Source organism: Orycteropus afer, unplaced genomic scaffold (genome assembly GCF_000298275.1).
Source record: "Orycteropus afer afer isolate SDZICR_OR568_19922 unplaced genomic scaffold, OryAfe1.0 scaffold00033, whole genome shotgun sequence".
In the NCBI taxonomy this organism is placed as follows: domain Eukaryota; kingdom Metazoa; phylum Chordata; class Mammalia; order Tubulidentata; family Orycteropodidae; genus Orycteropus; species Orycteropus afer.
This window is the reverse complement of record NW_006921620.1, coordinates 11,027,958-11,046,772: the sequence shown is the minus strand read 5'-3', so window position 1 is coordinate 11,046,772 and position 18,815 is coordinate 11,027,958. Positions and strand designations below refer to the sequence as shown.

General features: G+C 35.9%; 1 protein-coding gene across 1 annotated transcript in view; it reads left to right on the top strand.

The window, feature by feature from the left end:
- DPYD (dihydropyrimidine dehydrogenase) overlaps positions 1-18,815 on the top strand; it is a 1,117,863-nt gene that overhangs the window by 484,166 nt on the left and 614,882 nt on the right. The window contains exon 11 of the mRNA XM_007936128.1: positions 3,273-3,457. Coding sequence (XP_007934319.1) covers positions 3,273-3,457 — 185 coding nt within the window. The remainder of the gene's footprint in view (positions 1-3,272; positions 3,458-18,815) is intronic.

Below are 18,815 nucleotides of genomic sequence, written 5' to 3'. Positions count from 1 at the left end.
ATCCTGGTCCCTTGTTTCTCCTGCTTTATCTTGCTTCTTTGTGTGGACTGTGATGCTCTGTTGTCTTTGAGGCATTGTGACATTTTTGTGTTTATATTTAATTGGTCATTATATGTTGGAGTGACTTGCCCACAATTTTTGTTTACTTTGTATGTTATCTATAAAGCCAGGGTACTGTGTTGTGCTCTCTATTCATTAGTTGACAGCACTTATACACTCATCACCTGCCTCCTTTCCTGTTGTCAGCCTCTTGTATGTCTTTGCTGCCCCTGGCAAACAGAGCCTGTTCTTAGGTCCCTGGAATCCGAATGAGAGTGCTATCACTTTAAAATCCAAAATGGTTGCCACTTGTGAACATTCAAAATGGCTACACCCTCGGTCACTTTAAATATCCAAATGGCCGCCACTTATAAACATTCAAAATGGTTGTATCCTCAGTCACTTTAAATATCCAAAATGGTTGCCATGTGTAAACAATCAAAATGGCTGCACCCTCCGGACAGTAGAAAGTCCACAGCTCAGGTCATCTCCTTCCTTGCTGTTTCCTTTCCTAGTCATAGGCCATGAGAGCAGCTGTTCCTGCAGCCCTTGGTGACCAGGACTGATCTTTAGGTCAATTCTCAGGTTCCAATACCACTTGGAAATATTCAGCCTGTTGGTCTTGTCAGAGTAGCTGACAGTCTGCAGTTCTGACCATCTCTGTACTCCCTCTTTTCGTTCAGGTTTTTCCACTACTTGGTGACTAATCCACTTCTGTATAGTTCCTTTCAAAGCTCACGGTTCCAGGATTATATTCTGTATCTCTATCAATTGGTTTTTCTTCTCTTTGTTGAAGAGGGTCTGTGTCGCTTGTCTGCCTATTCCTCCATCTTACCTGAAGTCCCTTAATCTTTACTAACTTTTCCGTCCCAGGATCTCTCAATCTCTTTTCCCTTAGTTTAAATTGTGACTTCTCTTTTGGGTTCGAATATGAATAGTTCCCTTAGTTTGTCATGAGGTGTTTTATTGATAAAATTGGACATTTATCCCTCAAGAGAGTATTGTGCTATGATCTTTGACCTAAACACTGGCTCACTTGCTCCATCACATAGGCGCTTTATACATTTCTTGTCTTTATCAACCCTTTCTCTAATCTATTTTCTTTCACTGCTTCTAAATCTGAGGACCATGTGTTTAGCCAATTTTTTTTTTTGTTAGCATAGTCAGACCTCAATTATTTGCAGAATCTATATTTGTGAATTTACCTGTTTCTTGAAATTTGTTCATAACCCTAAAATAAATGCTTGTCCTGATTTTGTGGTCATCTGCAGATGTATGCAGAGAGGTAAAGCATTTGAATTGCCTAAACACACATTCTCATCTGAGATCTAACAAGGGCAAGGTCTGCCTTCCTGATCAGCTCTCATACCATAAACAAGTGTCCTTTTCATAATCTATTTAGTGCCACAATTTTTTTTTGTTTTGCATTTTTGAGCTTTTTGTTGGTGATATTTCTATTTAAATTGACTGTTAATCATAATTAAAGTGCTGTCTAGTGTTTCTAAGTAGAAGAAGAGTGATATGTGCCTTATGGAGTAAATATGTGTGCTACATAAACTTCATTTGAGCATTGGTTATTGTATGGTTGGTCATCAATAATCTACACTAAATAAGGTTTCTTCAAACAGATACATGTACACCATGTTCATTGCAGCACAAGTCACAATAGCAGGAAGATGTAAACAAGCTAAATGCCCATCAAGGATGAATGGATAAGCAAACTATGGTACAAACATACAATGGAATACTATGTAACGTTAAAAAACAATGATGAATCTGTAAAACATCTCACAACATGGTTGAACCTATAAGACTACTTGCTGAGTGAAATTAATCACTGACAGAAGGATAAATATTATATGACATCACTATTGTAAAAAGTCAAGAAAAGGTTTCACACCAAAGGAAATACTCTCTGATAGTTATCAAGGGTGGGAGGGGAAGGTGGGTAAGCCACAAACTAGAGGGTAGACACATATCACTTTGGTGGAGGGGGAGGCAATTAAAAGAAAAGAAAAAAAAAAAAAAAAAACCTGTGGACAGGACTCCTCAGCCCACAGAAAAATAAATAAAGTATCTTTAACAGAAATGCATAATGAGATTATGTGTTGGTTGATGGAAATGTTGTGACCAGAGGCTCGCAGTCATTTAACCTTGTATTTTCCCTAAAAGCAATAGTTTAGTATATGCTAATTCAGTGTTTGTGATGACTTTATAGAACAACCAGAATTGACCATATTTCTTTTTAAAGGAATTCAACCTCTGTTGCATGATACATTTAGATTCACTGGAACTCAGCATATATAGCCAATACTTTAAAACTTATTTTACAAAGTATTTTCTATATGATACTAATGGTAATGTTTGTATTTTATTTTATTTTTATATTTACGAAACAAATAAAACAAGACTTGATTAAATATAACCACTGTATTCCTCGGCCCATTAAATTGCTTAATAGTAAATGTAAGTAATTTGATGAAAATGTAGAAGATTTTGTCTAATATTATTTTACAAATATCTTGTTAGGAAAAGATGGGCCATTGAACCAAATCCATGATATAACTTAGGCCTGTGACATGCAAAGGACAAGATTGGGATCATATGAAGAATAACAGATTTGGGCAAAATAAGAATAAATAAAATTAAGAAAATATGTTTTACATGTATTTAAAGGATTGCACTTTCCTTCTTCATGGGCTCATATTTTTTAAATTTTTTTTATTTTTTTATACATTTTATTGAAATATAATTTATGTACAGTAAAATACACAAAAGTAAAGTGACATGGGTCAGTGCATTTTCTTTTTTCTTTTTTTTTTTTTTTTACAGTGTTTCATCCCCTCCCCTCCTATCCCTGGTAACTACCAAAAAAGTTTGCTTCCATATATAAACCTTTCCTTGACTTTTTACAATAATGAACTAATACTGTATTTGTCCTTCTGTGATTGAGTTATTTCAGTCAGCATAAACAGAAATATCAGGTTAAACATTGGCTAAATCTGTGGTATTTAATTCTACATGTCATTTATTTCAAGTGAGTCAGCTAAGTCAGTGTATTTTGAATGTGTTGTTGACTCACATTTCATTAACTTTCCATGTAGGTTCATTAAAAACAGTTGTTTGAATCCCTAGAATAATAATTAAATCATAATTTTTCTTAATTTTCAAATTATTGTTATGTGATATACAGATTAGTCATTGCCTGTTGTCTTTTTTTTTCTCCCCCCCAGTAAAAGAAGCCTTGACTCCTATCAAGTTTAACAGATGGGGTCTCCCAGAAGTAGATCCAGAAACTATGCAAACCAGTGAACCATGGGTATTTGCAGGTGGTGATGTGGTTGGTATGGCTAATACTACAGTGGAATCAGTCAATGATGGAAAGCAGGCTTCTTGGCATATTCACAGATATATACAAGTAAGAATTTATTCAATGTATTTATTTTTGTTATATATCCATAAAAAATGGTGAACAGGATAGTAGGATTGTTTGGTTTGATTGTAAATACATTGTGCATTTTTACTAGTAGAGTGCCATGAAGTTCTTGGTTCTGTTCTATTCAAAATATTTACCATGGGCTTAAAGACATAAATAATAACATTTATCAAATCTGGATGGTACACAGTATGACAGAAGGTTGAACCAATATTTGTAATAATCTTACATAGTGCAGAAAACTATTTTAGCTATCCATTTGGACCAGATGAGGTCTTACTCATTTCTCAAATTCTATTCACTTTAGTAGAAAGAAATATATGTTTTATGTATTTTAATTGTGATTTCTTTTATTACTTAATGTTATAACATCATTATAAAATATAAAAATTATAAAATTTAAAGTTATATATATGCTGGTACAGTGAGTGTATAATCTTGAGTGAAGAAAACCGTAACTACTAGATCTCCGTATTATTAGTTGTTGACTAAATGCTTCATTTTCTTCTGGTTCTATAGTTTAATTAAATGTAGGTACAGTAATGTTTACATAAAATATTTCCTGAAACGTTTACCCTTGTTAAAAATATTTGTATCTTTCTTTCCTATTCAGGAAAGACTTTCTACCCACAATATGCCTTCTGCCTTCCCTCTTTTCATTTCTTTCATTCGTTTTTCACAAGCTAACTAAATCTGCTCTGTCTTTAAAGTTTCCTAGAATACTTTCTTCCTCTTTGCCACACCATTTAGTCTATTGTGGTTATCTTCCTCCTACTTTTATAATTTACACAGTAAATAGGGCTTGGACTTGGCATTGATTGCATCATGTTTGATTACATTTAATTCACCTACCCACTCCCACCTTACTGCTGGCATTTCTTAGTAGTGGGTCTTGAGATTTTGGGGTCTGTCAGAATGTGGTATCCCCGAAATTTAGGGCTCTAGGATTGAGTGTAATCAGCCAATGGATTTTGCATATAGACAAAGTTGTGATTCAGAAAGCAGTATTTTGAGGTGATACAACATCTAAAAATAATAAATATTATTCAAATTAGTCTAAATTAAAAGAGATGAGACTACACAAAAACAGGAAAAAAGAGTGCAGTTTTAATATGCAGGAGCTTGGGAAGCCAGAGGAGGTAAGTTGAGAGTGACTTCACTTCCTTTTGCTTTGACTAAAGGACAACAGCTTCTGTGGTTTGGAGAGTCTCCGTGGCCTTAGAGATGCACAGAGACAACAGTTCAAGACAGTTACTTGGGGTGGAAAATTTGCTTTTTAACATTTTTTGATCTTTCTGTCCCAAGACCTGTCTATCCCCCTGTGTTCTTACTTTCTTATTTTACTTTTGTTTTTATTTCACTGTCAAGTGTCCAAATCATACCTCCTTCTGCATAACTCCCTCATGTACATCTCCAATAGAACTCTCTCTTCCATGATGAAGCTGTCCACTGAACAGCCTTACATGAAAGTTTTACTCACACTTCAAATTCATGGTTTTTAAATCAAACTCACTGTCACTTCTGTGGAGTCAGATCCAACTCATAGCAAACCTCCCTTTGAGTTTCTGAGGTGGTGTCTCTACAGAAGTAGATTGCCCCATCTTCCTTCAGAGGAGTAGCTGATGGGTTTGAGCCACAAGCCTTCTGGTTAGCAGTCAACTGCCTTAGGCATTATGCCACCAGAGCTCCTTTAAATCAAACATGGCCTCCTAAACTTCTTTCCTCTCCAATATTTAGCATCTCCGATTCCCAGCTGTAAACCCTGGAAGTTAATGGCCCAGATTTCTATACTTCTCAGCATAACACAGTTATCAAAATCATTTTGGGACCCAATATGAGGCTGACAGCTTCTTATTTTTACTGAGAAATATCATTAAAACAAACCATCAAAACAAAACTATAACATTATTAATGGATATCACCATGACCTTTAATGAGGAAAAAAAAAATAGGAAAGACACAGTCTCAGAATAAGTGATACTTCTCACAGAAGCAGAGTTGAGAGATTTATGCTGGTTTGTGTTTAGGCATGTATGTGTATGCACACACACATTTTTCTCATGAAAAACAGCACTGATATACATACTTATATTTATAAACTGTGTATATAAGTTTTGCTTTATCACTCCATCTCTCTTGTATGCATCTGGTAAACTTCTTCATATACTTATTTGAGTTTATTATTTATTGTATTCTGTTAGAACATTTGGTTGACCATACATCTCACTGACTAGCCTGTTAAGATTCTTGAAGAAGTGAAGGTAGAATCAGGAGATAAGATACTATTGTGCTGCACCAAATGAAGCCCTGGGTGTTAATTTGGTTTGCAGGAGTTAAAATGGTAGAAGGGAAAAGATGTTAAAGAGATCAGAAAAGTTAATACTGAAGATAGCTAATGTATAAAACTCCAAAAAACCAAACTCCCTGCTGTTAAGTCGCATCCGACTCATGGCGGCTCCTCCTTGGGTTTCTGAGGGGGGTATCACTACAGAAGTAGATTGTCCAATCTTCCTTCTGAGGAGTGGCTGGTGGGTTTGAACCACCAGACTTCTGGTTAGCAGTCAAATGCCTTAGGCACTATGCTACCAGAACTCTCATTAATGTATAAGTTGTTTTAATTTTTTTTCTAAATATTTAAATATGCATTTACCTTTTAAAATATAATACATAGAACATATTTTAATTATGATTTATGATGATTATGGTTTTATAGTGATTCACAGTTATCATCCTACAGAATTTTAAGGGCTTTTTCTTTTTACTTCATTTATTTTTTTACTTCCTTCAATCTAATAAATGAGAAAAAAACGAGTAATCATTTTATTTAGTTTCTACTCATGGAAGGAGAGAAAGAGACTTCTAGGTATGAAAAATATGCCCAGTCTTTAAAAATATATATTGCTAAGAAAGATAGTGTTTGAAATATAAAATAAAAAATTTGTGACCAGTTAAGAGATTTGAATTTGGCAGAAAGATTCAGACTTGTCAAACAAAGTGTTGAATTGCATTTTAAAAACTGGGTTGAGATGGAAGATAGGTAAAATCTCTGTCAAGTAAAATCAACACTTCCAACTTCCTGCCAGAGTGTTGGATGCAAAGTGCTAAGCAGTGATAAAACTATAAAGGAACATATGGACAAGTGGGATTTTTCTCTCTCCACACTGTATTAACTTGGTTCTGGCCTCAGTGATCTCTTGAAATTGCCTTCCCTTTCCCCTTTCTCTACTCTGATGCTCCTGCTCTGCTGCCAGAGTCATCTTTCAGGAATTCCACTTTGATCCCAGTTCCTCATTTAAAGCTCTTTAATGCCTTCTGTTTGCACTCAAGATAAAGCTCAAACTCCTTAGTTTGTGATGTCCATTTGAATGTCCTCAGTATGCCAACATTTCTCCTGAATATGGGTCTTCTTTTCTACTCTACACTTTTCATCTGACTGGATTCTCCTTGTCCTTCAGTTCTTGCCTCCTCCTCCCTCTCCAGGGAGCTGATGATAAATAAGTCCCTCCTGTGCGTTTGTAGCACTTGATTGGGGCCTGCTTCCTGGTCTATTCTCCAGTAAGTGACTAAGTGACTACGCTTGTTCATTGTTGTTGCCTCAAAATAAACATTCATGTTTAAATAGAGAAAAATGACTGACTGAGTTTTTACATTTTAAAAGAATTTAAAGAGATGTTAATAAAATTAAAAGGCTTGTTATATAAGTCCAATGGCATTGTAAATAAAATAGTGCTTTTTTACAAATATAGCATTTGTTGAGGGAAAAAAAAAACATCTATAATGTATAAAATATATTCATGAATGAAGTTTATTGCACCTTACCTCATATTGTGCGTTAATTTTTGGGAAATATGTAATAGTATACATTAAAAAATATTTTACAATAGTATAAATTCATGCATACAATCATTGCAATTGCATAGTTTGAATTCCTTTGTAACCTACATCTTCAGATAAATGTGATTATTTGAATAAAGACATTCATGTTGGGATTTCAGTAACTCCCACAGTTGTATGGAGAGAGCTTCACTTATATTTCATTAGTTGATTTGATCAATTACCACTTATTGAGTACCAGCTGTTGTGCCCAGTGCTCGACTTTGGGAGGGTACCAAAATGAGAACATGAGGAGAGGTATAGCATAGTGATGAGAAATTTGAGCTCTGAATTAAGCAGACCTGATTTCAAGCCTATTTCCAATTCTGTCAAACTGTTTGAGCTTCTGTGAGTTATTTCATCCCCCTAGGACATGGTTTTCTCAAAGGCAAATAAGTGACTTATTAACTAATAGGCAATAATAATTAAGAGTTCCTATCTCACCCCATTGTGTTGCTGGGAAGATTATGCAAGAGAATTTATGAAAAACTCTTAACACTGAGCCTGTTAAATAAATACTTGTTGTTTTCATTGTTGTGGCATACTAGAAAGAATTTTTTCTGAGTTGTTAAAAGAGATTAGGAAATAAATTTGTATAGAAACTGAAAGTATAGTATTTTAACATATGAAGATGAAAATAGGCCATTCCAGGTAAATAGAAAAGCATCTTTAGTCATTTATTCATCTGTATCTATGCATCCTTCTCTCCATCTATTCATGAAGTCATTCATGCATAGATTCATTTCTTCATTCATTCATTCCAAGGGAGACTTTCAATAAGCAAAGTATTAAAAGATAACTTAATCATGGATTTATAAATGTAAATTAAAACAGTGAAAGTTGTCATTAGGAATCTCATAGTGTAGTAGGAGAATCAGTTGTGTAAACATTAATCCAGTGCAATATAATAATTGCCATAATTAAAAACATGAAGGTACCAAGGTAACATGGAGGAGAAAATGATTGATCATGTCTGGATGTGGTTTCAGGATATGAAATTAGCAAAAGCAGTACAAATACAGAGGGAGGATAAGAAAAATTGGAGAAATACTTAATAATTTGATTTTGCTGGAATACGAAGAGGGCTGCTGAATAAGATTTTATAGGTAGGGCACCAGCTGGCTGAAATCCATACTAAGCTCCATTCACCATACAATGGTATCTTTTGTTATTCTACTTCTATTCAGAGGAATGAGTGCCTTCCTTGAATTTCCAGAGAGATGCTTTCTGCTGCTTCCTAAGACTGGCACCTGTGCAATGGCTCCTTTTTATATCACCAAAAGCCCAGTCTGGGCCAGTGGAGGCCCTGAACATGGAGTACATGTAAGAAAAGTTGCAGAAAAGATCTATAATTATATTGAGGTTAGAACCTACTGAACCTTAACAAACTTAGTCAAGGGTTTTAATTTAGGGTATGTAATGAGGCAGGGATGTGGTAGGGAATGTTTGCTTTTTGAGGTGATAATGAAGTGGTATTTAAAAAAAATCCAATTTTAAACATTTCCTTACTTAAAAGCCATTATTTTATATTATTAAATAATATTACTGTTGTTGTTTTTATGTGCCATGGAGTCGGACCTGACTCATAATGACTCCTCCTTGGGTTTCTGAGGTGGTATCACGATGGAAGTCGATTGCCCAACCTTCCTTCTGAGGAGTGGCTGGGGGGTTTGAACCCCCAGCCTTCTGGTTAGCAGCCAAGTGCCTTAGGCACTATGCTACCAGAGTGCCCAAATAATATTGCTTAGTCTTCTTTTATTCCTTGAATTATAAGAGAGCCACTATTTCACCTTCATTTTTTATACTAGTACAGTTTTAATAGAAACCAGGCATATTTGACTTTTTTTTTTTTTGTTTAAGTAAGAATCACTGAATATCAAAGATAATTTTGATGATTGTTGTTGTTAGGTATTGTTGAGTCAGTTTTGACTCATAATGGCCCTGTGTATCACAGAATAGAACACTGGCTGGTCCTGTGCCATCCTCACAATAATTGTTATGTTTGAGCCCATTGTTGCAGCAACTGTGTCGATAATTTTGCTAGTGTAACCAAGACTCAATCTTTATGCTGAGCAACTAATCCAAGAATCTGAAGTATATGAAGAATACAACATCAGGATTGGAGGAAGACTCAATAGCAACCTACCATATACAGATGACACAACCTTGTTTGCTGAAAGTGAAGAGAACTTGAAGCACTTATTAATGAGGATCAGTCCTTCAGTATGGGTTATACCTTAACATAAACAAAACAAAAATCCCCAATAACTGGACCAATAAGCAACAGAGAAAAGATTGAAGTTGTCAGAGATTTCATTTTACTTGGATCCACAATCAGTGCCTACAGAAGCAGCAGTCAAAAAATCAGATATCTTATTGCATTGGTGAAATCTGCTGCAAAAGATTTTTATAAAGTTTTTTTTTTTTTTTTAATAAAAAGATGACAATTTGAGGCCTAAGGTACATTTGACCCAAACCATCATATTTTCAGTCACTTCATATGCATGCAAAAGCTGGACAATTAAAAAGGAAGAAAATTGATGCCTTTGAAACATGGTGTTTGTGAAGAATACTAAATATACTGTGGGCTGACAGAAGAGCAAACAAATCTGTCTTGGACGAAGTATATTCAGAATATGCCATGGAAGTGAGGAGGATGAGACTTTGTATCAGATATTTTGCACGTTATTAGTAGGGAGCAGTCACTGGAGAAGGACATAATGCTTGGGAGAGAGGATCGGTGAAAAAAAGGAAGACTCTCCATGAGATGGATTTACACAATGGCAGCAACAGTGGGTCAAACATGGAAATGATGGTGAGGAGGCCTAAGAATTGGGCTGTGTTTAGTTCTGTTGTGCATAGGGTCATATTATGTCAGAGGTGACTCTACAACCTAACAACAGCAGCAACCCAAAGAAAGTGTATATAACTGAAAGAATGACTATATGAAAAAATAAAATTCTATTAGTTCAAAAGGAGCTCTGGTAGTGTAGTGCCTAAGGCACTTGACTGCTAACCAGAAGGCTGGCGGTTCAAACGCACTAGCCACTCCTCAGAAGGCAGGATGGGCAATCTACATCCATAGTGATACTGCCTCAGAAACCCAAGGAGGGGTTGCTGTGAGTCGGGTCTGACTTGACGGCACATAACAACAACAACAACAACGTAATAATAATAATATATTAGAACTTTGCCTGGTGAGTTCCTCTGCAGTTTGAAACTGAAATTGTAGTATTGTGATTAGAGGAAGAATTCTGTGTATGACTTAGTTGTGGTTAAAGATATACTTAGCCACAATGATTAAGTGGACAGGAAGGTTCCAAGAATATGAATATGTCACATCTTCTCTAAGTTCTAGAGAAGGAAAACAGAGGGACAGTTAGCTCTATGATTAAATATCCAAATCTAATTATTAATTTAGCACAGAAATAAGGCATTTTAATTATATAGGTAAATCCAGAACATTCATTAAAAATATAAATTGGGTAAACTCAGAACATTCATTTAAAAACACAAAAATACAAAAAAGTTTTCTTATCCTATGCAACCTAAATTAGCAATTAGTTGGTTTATCAAAAAAAAAGTCACTTACAGTAAAGAATTGTATAAAAGGATATAGACACATTTTATGGTATGTAGATATTCTTTCTGTTTTGTTTTTTCCCATTATTATCACTGTTACTATTTTAACCGAGGGCCAAGACCTAGTTTTCGAGTCAAATGGTTAGTTTTATCATCTTTCTTGCCTACATCTACAGCTATCTCTAATATATTGTCTACAGTTTCTAATTTTGTTTTTAAAGATGTAGCAAGAATTTCAAGACATACGCAAAGCAACTTTCTTTTTCTGTGGTTTCCTGCAATCATAGTATTTCTGGTTTGGTTGCTTCATGTCACTCTGACAGACATGCCACAGGTGGATGGCTTGAACAAACAGGGATTTATTCTCTTACAGTTTAAGAGGCTAGAAGTCCAAGTTCAAAGTGCCAGCTTTATAGAGGCTAGGTTAAAGCTCCTCAACCTGGGCTTCAGCTTTGCTTCTAGCTCCCAGCCCACTGGAGTTAGAAGTATCTCTTCACTCAGGCAGCTGCTGGCTGCAAAGGCTAACAAGCCCAAGGTCAAAAAGTAAAAGGGCATAGTCCCAAGATTATCCAACCACATGGCAGGTCACTGGTTCAATTCCAGAAAAAGTCCCAAGATCAGCAGGGCATGGCAGGCTGCTGAACAAAGACTCTGCTATGTGCAATGTCCAAGCATGCCAAAAAGCTGCTGACCAGTCCCAAAGCTTCTCTGTGAAAACTGAAAGCCGACTACATCCCTAAACAGCTACTGGGCTGCTCAGGAGATTCCACCATTGATTACCAGTCTCATCATGGGGAATAATTACATCCAGCTGCCCAGCCACTCCAAACCAGGACCAGCTAAGTTGACATATAACCTTAACTACCAATATTTCTTTACCCACACCTGGTTTGACAACAGTTTCTTTTTAGTAACTCACTTTTATGATATTATTTGAAAATACTCAACTTATCTTCATTGAATTGGACCTTTTTTTTTTCTCATTCATATTTTGTTGTTGTTGTTATGGGCCGTCAAGTCGGACCCGACTCATAGCGATCCCTCCTTGGGTTTCCAAGGCAGTATCACTATGGAAGTAGATTGCCCCATCTTCCTTCCGATGAGTGGCTGGTGGGTTTGAACCCCCAGCCTTCTGGTTAGCAGTCAAGTGCCTTAGGCACTAGGCTACCAGAGCTCCCTCTCATTCATATACCTCATTAAATCACATAATAGTTATTTACATTTACAACCAACACGGACAGGCTTAGGAACACACAACTGACTCAGGTTAAGCATGCAACTGAGTAGTGGTCGTGGAAAATTCACAGGCCCACAGGGGTCCTCTACTGGTTATAAAGATTCAGCATTCAGAATATCACCAGTGTATGTTACAGAAGAAAAGGAGAGGGAGTGGTTAATCTAGTGAATCTGTTACATACAGTGTGGTTAAAATAACCTGAAGAGGACCTGTTGTTGTTGTTGTTGTTGCTAACCAGAAGGTTGGCAGTTCACACCCACCAGCCACTCCATGGAAGACTGAGCAATCTACTGCCATAAAGATTTACTGCCTCAGAAATGCAAAGGGAGTCGCTATGAGTCAGACTCAAATCAATGGCAGTGAGGTTTTTCTTTTTTGTTTTTTACTTTTTTTTTTTTTTTGAGTATTTGAGATAAAATTTAAGCAACAACAAAAAATATAATAATTTTTTCAGGATAGAGTAGTGCCTAAGGCATTTGACTGCTAACCAGAAGGCTGGTGGTTGAAGCCCACCAGCCACTCCTCAGAAGGAAGGTTGGGCAATCTACTTCCTTAGTGATACCTCTCTTGGAAACCCAAGGAGGGGTCACTATGAGTCGAATTCTACTCAACGGCAATGTGTGTGTGTGACTATATAATCAGTTTGCCTATATATATGTTCCCAGATGATATTCTGTTTTTTCCTTCCTCAAATTTTATCCTCTATTAAAATAAATTCTATTCCTAAAAGAAGCATATATGTTAAGGTATGTATAATCTATAGTATTCTTTCCAGTTTGTCTCCACTGAAAGGAATTTTTGTGGCAGAATTATTAAAAAGCCCATATAATATACACACACATATATATTGTGACATCATACTAGGGCAAAGTGTCTTTTTAACCTTGTAAGCTCACAAAGCATAGGTGTCTTTTTTCAGTTTTAACTTTACAATGTTTTTGAGCTCTACAATAAAGCTTATATGATATTTTTATGATGGTTATAATGAAGCTTTCTAACAGTTAATGTGACTCTATTCAGTTGTAAAATGTTTGTAAAGTACTTTAAAAATAACATGGATTTCTTGTATCCTTGCACTGATAACTAACTTTTCTACTGCTTGAGGTTTTTCTGTATTTCGTTCTGGTTCGATTGAGGCACAAAAGAATCACTGCTTGTAGAGGGAACTAGGTATCTCAGGGGACTGGTAATGAGATACAGAGCCTTTAACCTCTTGGTCACTAGTTCAAATCTGCTCTAGGTCAAGAGTGACAGAAAGTCATTACCATCTGATGGCAGTTCAATAGGCTATGTGAAATGAATTTGTGTTTTCAGCATCTAGTGAAGACAGATTTGTGTCATAGAGCCAACATAGAGTACGGAATGGTAGTTGTGATTTGAGTTTTAATATAATGGAGAAGTCCAGTAGTTGCTGAAGTATTCCATCTGTTTTGCATTAGCTGAGCCTCCTTCTGGTGGATTTGTTGATGGAACAGCTAGTGGTATGCCTTTCTTAGTTTGTGATTTGGGACCACAGGATGCACGTACATAGGAATCTCTCTGTCATTGTTGATCACAAGGTACAATTCAGCATCACTAAATTGACTTTCAAAAAGTGATTTCAGACTCAGAGGGTGATTGATTCACCATCATTAGTATCTCCTGTTTCTTCAATGCCCTTCTGCACATATTTTTTAAATGTTTCATTCCTTTTTAGTCTTATTATTAATTTCATCCACCTTTGGACATATGACTGAACATTTATGGCAGCCTGTTCATTCCTGTCAATCTTTAACTTGAGAAATACAGAGTTATCAAACAAGAACAGACAGTTGTAAGGACACTTTGAAGATAGGGAATTTGAAATTGAGCGCAGTGCAAAAGTATTATTGCTAATTGAAATAAGCGCATTAATATCAATGAATGAATCTGTCACCTTATATCAGTTTTAGTGTTTGAGATTATGTGAGGATACTGGCTTTTTAATATCTGTAGTAAACAGGTTGTTAAAACTTTCTGCTTTGGGGTTTCTTTAAAGGGATTATCTAAAGAGAAAAAGAACACAGATGTTTATACCTGACAGATTCATGAAATCACAGTAATTTCTTCATAATTGAATATTTGGCATTTTATTTTATATTGGTCTTGATGATTTTCTAAACCACTCCATGCTATTGTGTTGTAAGAATTTTCAAACATTTCCTAGTCATTTTTATGATGTGAAAATAAAACCTAAAACACAGTAAAACCTGTGCTTCATATTAGATATTTCTACTCTGGACAAAGATGAACATTTGCTAAAAATGTAACAGAGATTTTAGAAAACAAAGTTTAAAAAAGTTATCTATATGCAAGTCTTTCTGTTACTTAAAAGACCTTTAGTTCCAACTTAAAATAAAAATACACTTGTTATCATTATCGTTGCTTAAAATAATACTTTAATTCCAACATCTTCAAAGACATTTTACCCTAAAATATATCAGTGGTTTCTATAGTATCTGAAGAGCTATGATTTGAGAATTAGAAATTTAAATTGCATAGGCTGAATATTAGAGCATTTCCGTTACCCTTTGCAGGTTTTGAGGCAGCTTATTCGACCTTACAGTCTCACCAGGAAGCTAATGGGAAAGCCTTGCAGCAATCTTCACAGGAAAGTTTCCAAATGTCAAGTGTCATCTTTCCAGCTGTTAGATGAATGGGTAGCCAAGAGGCATTTATTTGGGTGTGCAGCCCCTGTGAAATCTGGGTGAGGCAGGAGAAAAGGCTATAATTTGGTGGCTAGTTTACCAGCACTGGTATAGTCACTAATCTCTAGCCAGGCAAAGACTTCATTTTGTTGTTTAATGATTGACAGCCAACTTCAGTGTTTTTGCAGTTAGAGAATGAAATGCCTTAAAAAAAAAAAAAAAAAGCTGCTTCAGTTGTGTCAAACTAATTTTAATTTTTTTTTAACCCCTTCACTGCTTGTCTAATGGTTTGGATTCTTTAAATCCTTCTCCAGTGGGCGGAGGTAAAGCTTTTCAAATGACTGCTATGTGAAAATCTTGAGACTTATTGAAAAAATGTCCTTTAGTTTAAGATATATTGCAAACTCTTTAATTCCTATGTTAAGGGAAGATTGATATAAATCACTGGCCACTGTCAGGTTGAAAACAATGAATATCAATAAAAAGACAGTTTTAAGTCATAATGGATTCAATTTGAGATAGTGATAGCTTCCAAAAAATAATATTGAAGTATGTCATGGCTTAATGCCGTTTCCATGCTAAGTTTTTCCACTTGGCCAGGATCATAGCATTGCAATGACTTAAGCCCAATTTTTCATTGGGAAACTGGTCTTTTAAACTGAAATAGTATCAGAAAGTACATGTGATCTCCTTTTTATCCCTTGCAATGGAAAATCAGTCAAGTCAAATTTCCTTAGAGTCATTGAAAAGATGGAGTCCATTTCAATTGCTTATAAATAAACACACAATAAGCCATATAGTACTCTCTATAGAATTTGCCTCCTTGATGGTACATTCAGGTTTCCAGTTAATTCGTGGTGTGTTTCCTAGCTAATATTTTAGAATCATTATTGTACATCTGAGACCTGACACTTTTTTGTATTAAAACTTCTTTTTGGAATAATGTGCAGCTTTTTGTATATGAATGGGGATTTATTTTATAATACCTACAAGTTGTAAAAGGAAATCAAGGAGAAATTGAAGAATGAGCCTATACCTAATGGAGCTATCAAAACAAAACTATCGAGATGGTGATAGGGGAGGAAAATACCATGACTAATAAGTAATTTTAATGCCTTTTATTGACTATGTATAGGGTTCCAAACCTTTATTAAATGGCACCGTTTGACCTGAAAAGTAATTTAAAATGAAATTGTCTCCATAAAGGCAGGATATTTCCTTACCAATACAGCAGTAGATTGCTAGTTCAAGCAGAGGTAGCTCAAGATTAGAATGGGCTGAAAAATAACTCTGAAAAATCTGATCCATGCCATATGGAACCTGACCTCAGTGTGTGATCAGAGGATATGAAGGAGTTAGTCCCTGCAGTGTAACTTGGTCCACTTAGGCTGTGCTATTGTTGTGTGCTGTCAAGTGGATTCTGACTCAGAGACCCCACAGGACACAGTAGTAGAACTGCCCCACAGGATTTCCTAGGCTGTAAGAATTTGTTTGCTAATCAGAAGGCTGGTGTTTTGAACCCACCAGCTGCTCCTTGGAAGAAAGACAGTCTCCTTCTGTAAAGATTTACAGCTTTGGAAACCCAATGGGGGTCACCATGAGTCAGAATCAACTTACTGGCAGTGAGAGTTTAACCTTTACAGATCACCAGGTCTCTTCTCCCATAGAGCTGGTGGTAGGATCGAACCACCAGCCTTTCAGTTAGCAACTGAGACCTAACCATTGCACCACCAGGACTCCTTAAATAGGTTATTTAAAAAAAAAAAAAAAATCATGCTGCCAACTCAGAGCGGCTTCCATTGGATTTCCAAGGTTGAAAATCTTTATGGAAGCAGACTACCTCATCTTTCTTCCATGGAGAGGCTGGTGGGTTCAAATCACTGACCTTTTAGTTAGCAGCCAAATGCTGCTAACCAAAAAAACCACTAAACCACCAATAGGCTACAGCTCAAAGGCCCTGAGGTGGCTAATGACAATGTCATAGTACAAAAAAAAAAAAAAAAAAAAAACTGAAAATCTTTAGTCCTGTGGTGGAAATCACAATACAAATATAGGAAAAAAAAAAAAAAACTGCATATTTTGACTGGAATTATGTTCCTCTTCATTCAGTGGTTTAGTAAAATTCAGTGTTAATACAAACTGTAAATGATCAGATTGGAAAATTATCTAGACACATGTTGTGTAATGGAAGCCTGACAGTCAAGAGGCCTGGGTTTGAGTTTTGGCTGAATTAAGCATTAATCCTGGCCTTGGTGCCTTCAGGAATGTCATAATGCCTTTTTTTGGTAGGTTCTCTCAATTGTGGCTGTAAGACAGCACCATGTAGTGAGAGTAGTGGAATTCCCAGCTCAAGCACTTAACAATTTTTTTTTTTTTTAATTTCAGATATGTTAGAGTCTCACTATTTTTGTCCATAGAAGGGACAGAATTATAACTTTGTATAACTCTAAAACCCAAATAATATTCTATTAAAAAATCTAATTTATTGATTACTTATTATATGTTAATTATCTTTTCAGGGACTTAGCATTTACCTTATAGTCAAAATCACTTCTGAATTAAGTGTTTTTCTCATTTTACAAATTAGAAAGCATATGATGGAGTAGTTTGAGCTGGATGTGGCCCTCATGATCATTTGATTCAACTGCTTAATATATAAGGAGCTCTGGTGGTGTAGTGGTTAAGGCATTTGATTGTTAACCAAAAAGTCACTGTTTCAAGCCCATCAGCTGCTCTGCAGAGGAAAGATGAGGCAGTCTGCTTTGTAAAGATTTATAGCCTTGAAAACCCAGTGGGGGTTGCCATGAATTAGAATTGACTCAATGGCAGTGAGTTTGGTTTTAAGGAGGGACTTAATATATTGGTTACAAAGTTGAAAAGGGATGTTAAATGAATAAATTCTTTTAGTATAATAATTCATTCACAAGAATGAAACAATAATGGAACCATCTGAAAGAGCTTTAAAATACATATGTAAAAAATCCTGTAGTAGCTTGTATGTTGGTATGATCTTGAAAGCTATGCCACCATTATTTCAAATATCATCAGTGTCACCTATGGGGGAAGGTTTCAGCAGAGTTTCCAGACTAAATCAGACGACGAATAAAGTCCTGAAGCTCTATTTCTGAAAAGTAATCAATGTAAACCCTATGGATCATAACAGAATCTTGTCTGATGTAGTGCAGGAAGATGAACCCCTTACGTTGATGGCACTATATTAATGCCATAGTAATAGACTCAAACATGCCGACGGTCATAAGGATGGTACGGGACTGGGCAGTATTTCATTCTCTTGTACATATGGATGCCATGAGTCGAAGCCAACTCTAAGGCAACTAACAACAACAACAACAACAGCAGAGGATACTCAAAGAGATAAAGATAGGAATAACATCCATAAACATGATCGAGAGAAATGCAATGCCTTTCTTAAGGTCTTGAAATAAGGTAATGGCAATGCATGGACAAGAATCCAAGTTATCTGATTGCCAGTTGTAGTGTTCTTTTCAATAGTGATCCTCTTTTTCCTTGTGCCAGTCATCAGGACTGTAGGGATGAAAGTAATATCTAAATGACAGAAAATGTTCCATGGGATTGTAGCCTCCTGTATGATTTATTTTTTTAATCAATTTATTCTCTATGGTATCTTTCCAAACCAAACCAAAACCAGTGCCTGGAATAGTCTCCTCCCCAAACAAACAAACAAACAAACAAACAAAAAACCTCAATGGTGTCCAGTCGGATCTGACTCATAGCGCCCCCTCCTTGGGTTTCCAAGGCAGTATCTCTATTGAAGTAGATTGCCCAGTCTTCCTTCCAAGGAGTGGCTGGTGGTTTTGAACCACCAGCTTTCTGGTTGGCAATCAAATGCTTTAGGCACTGCGGTGTAGTAAATTACTTAGTGTGGCTTTTCTACCCATAAGTCTTTGTAAACTCCAAGGTGGGAATTGCTATTAGCAACTGAGGAGATTCTGATTTTAAA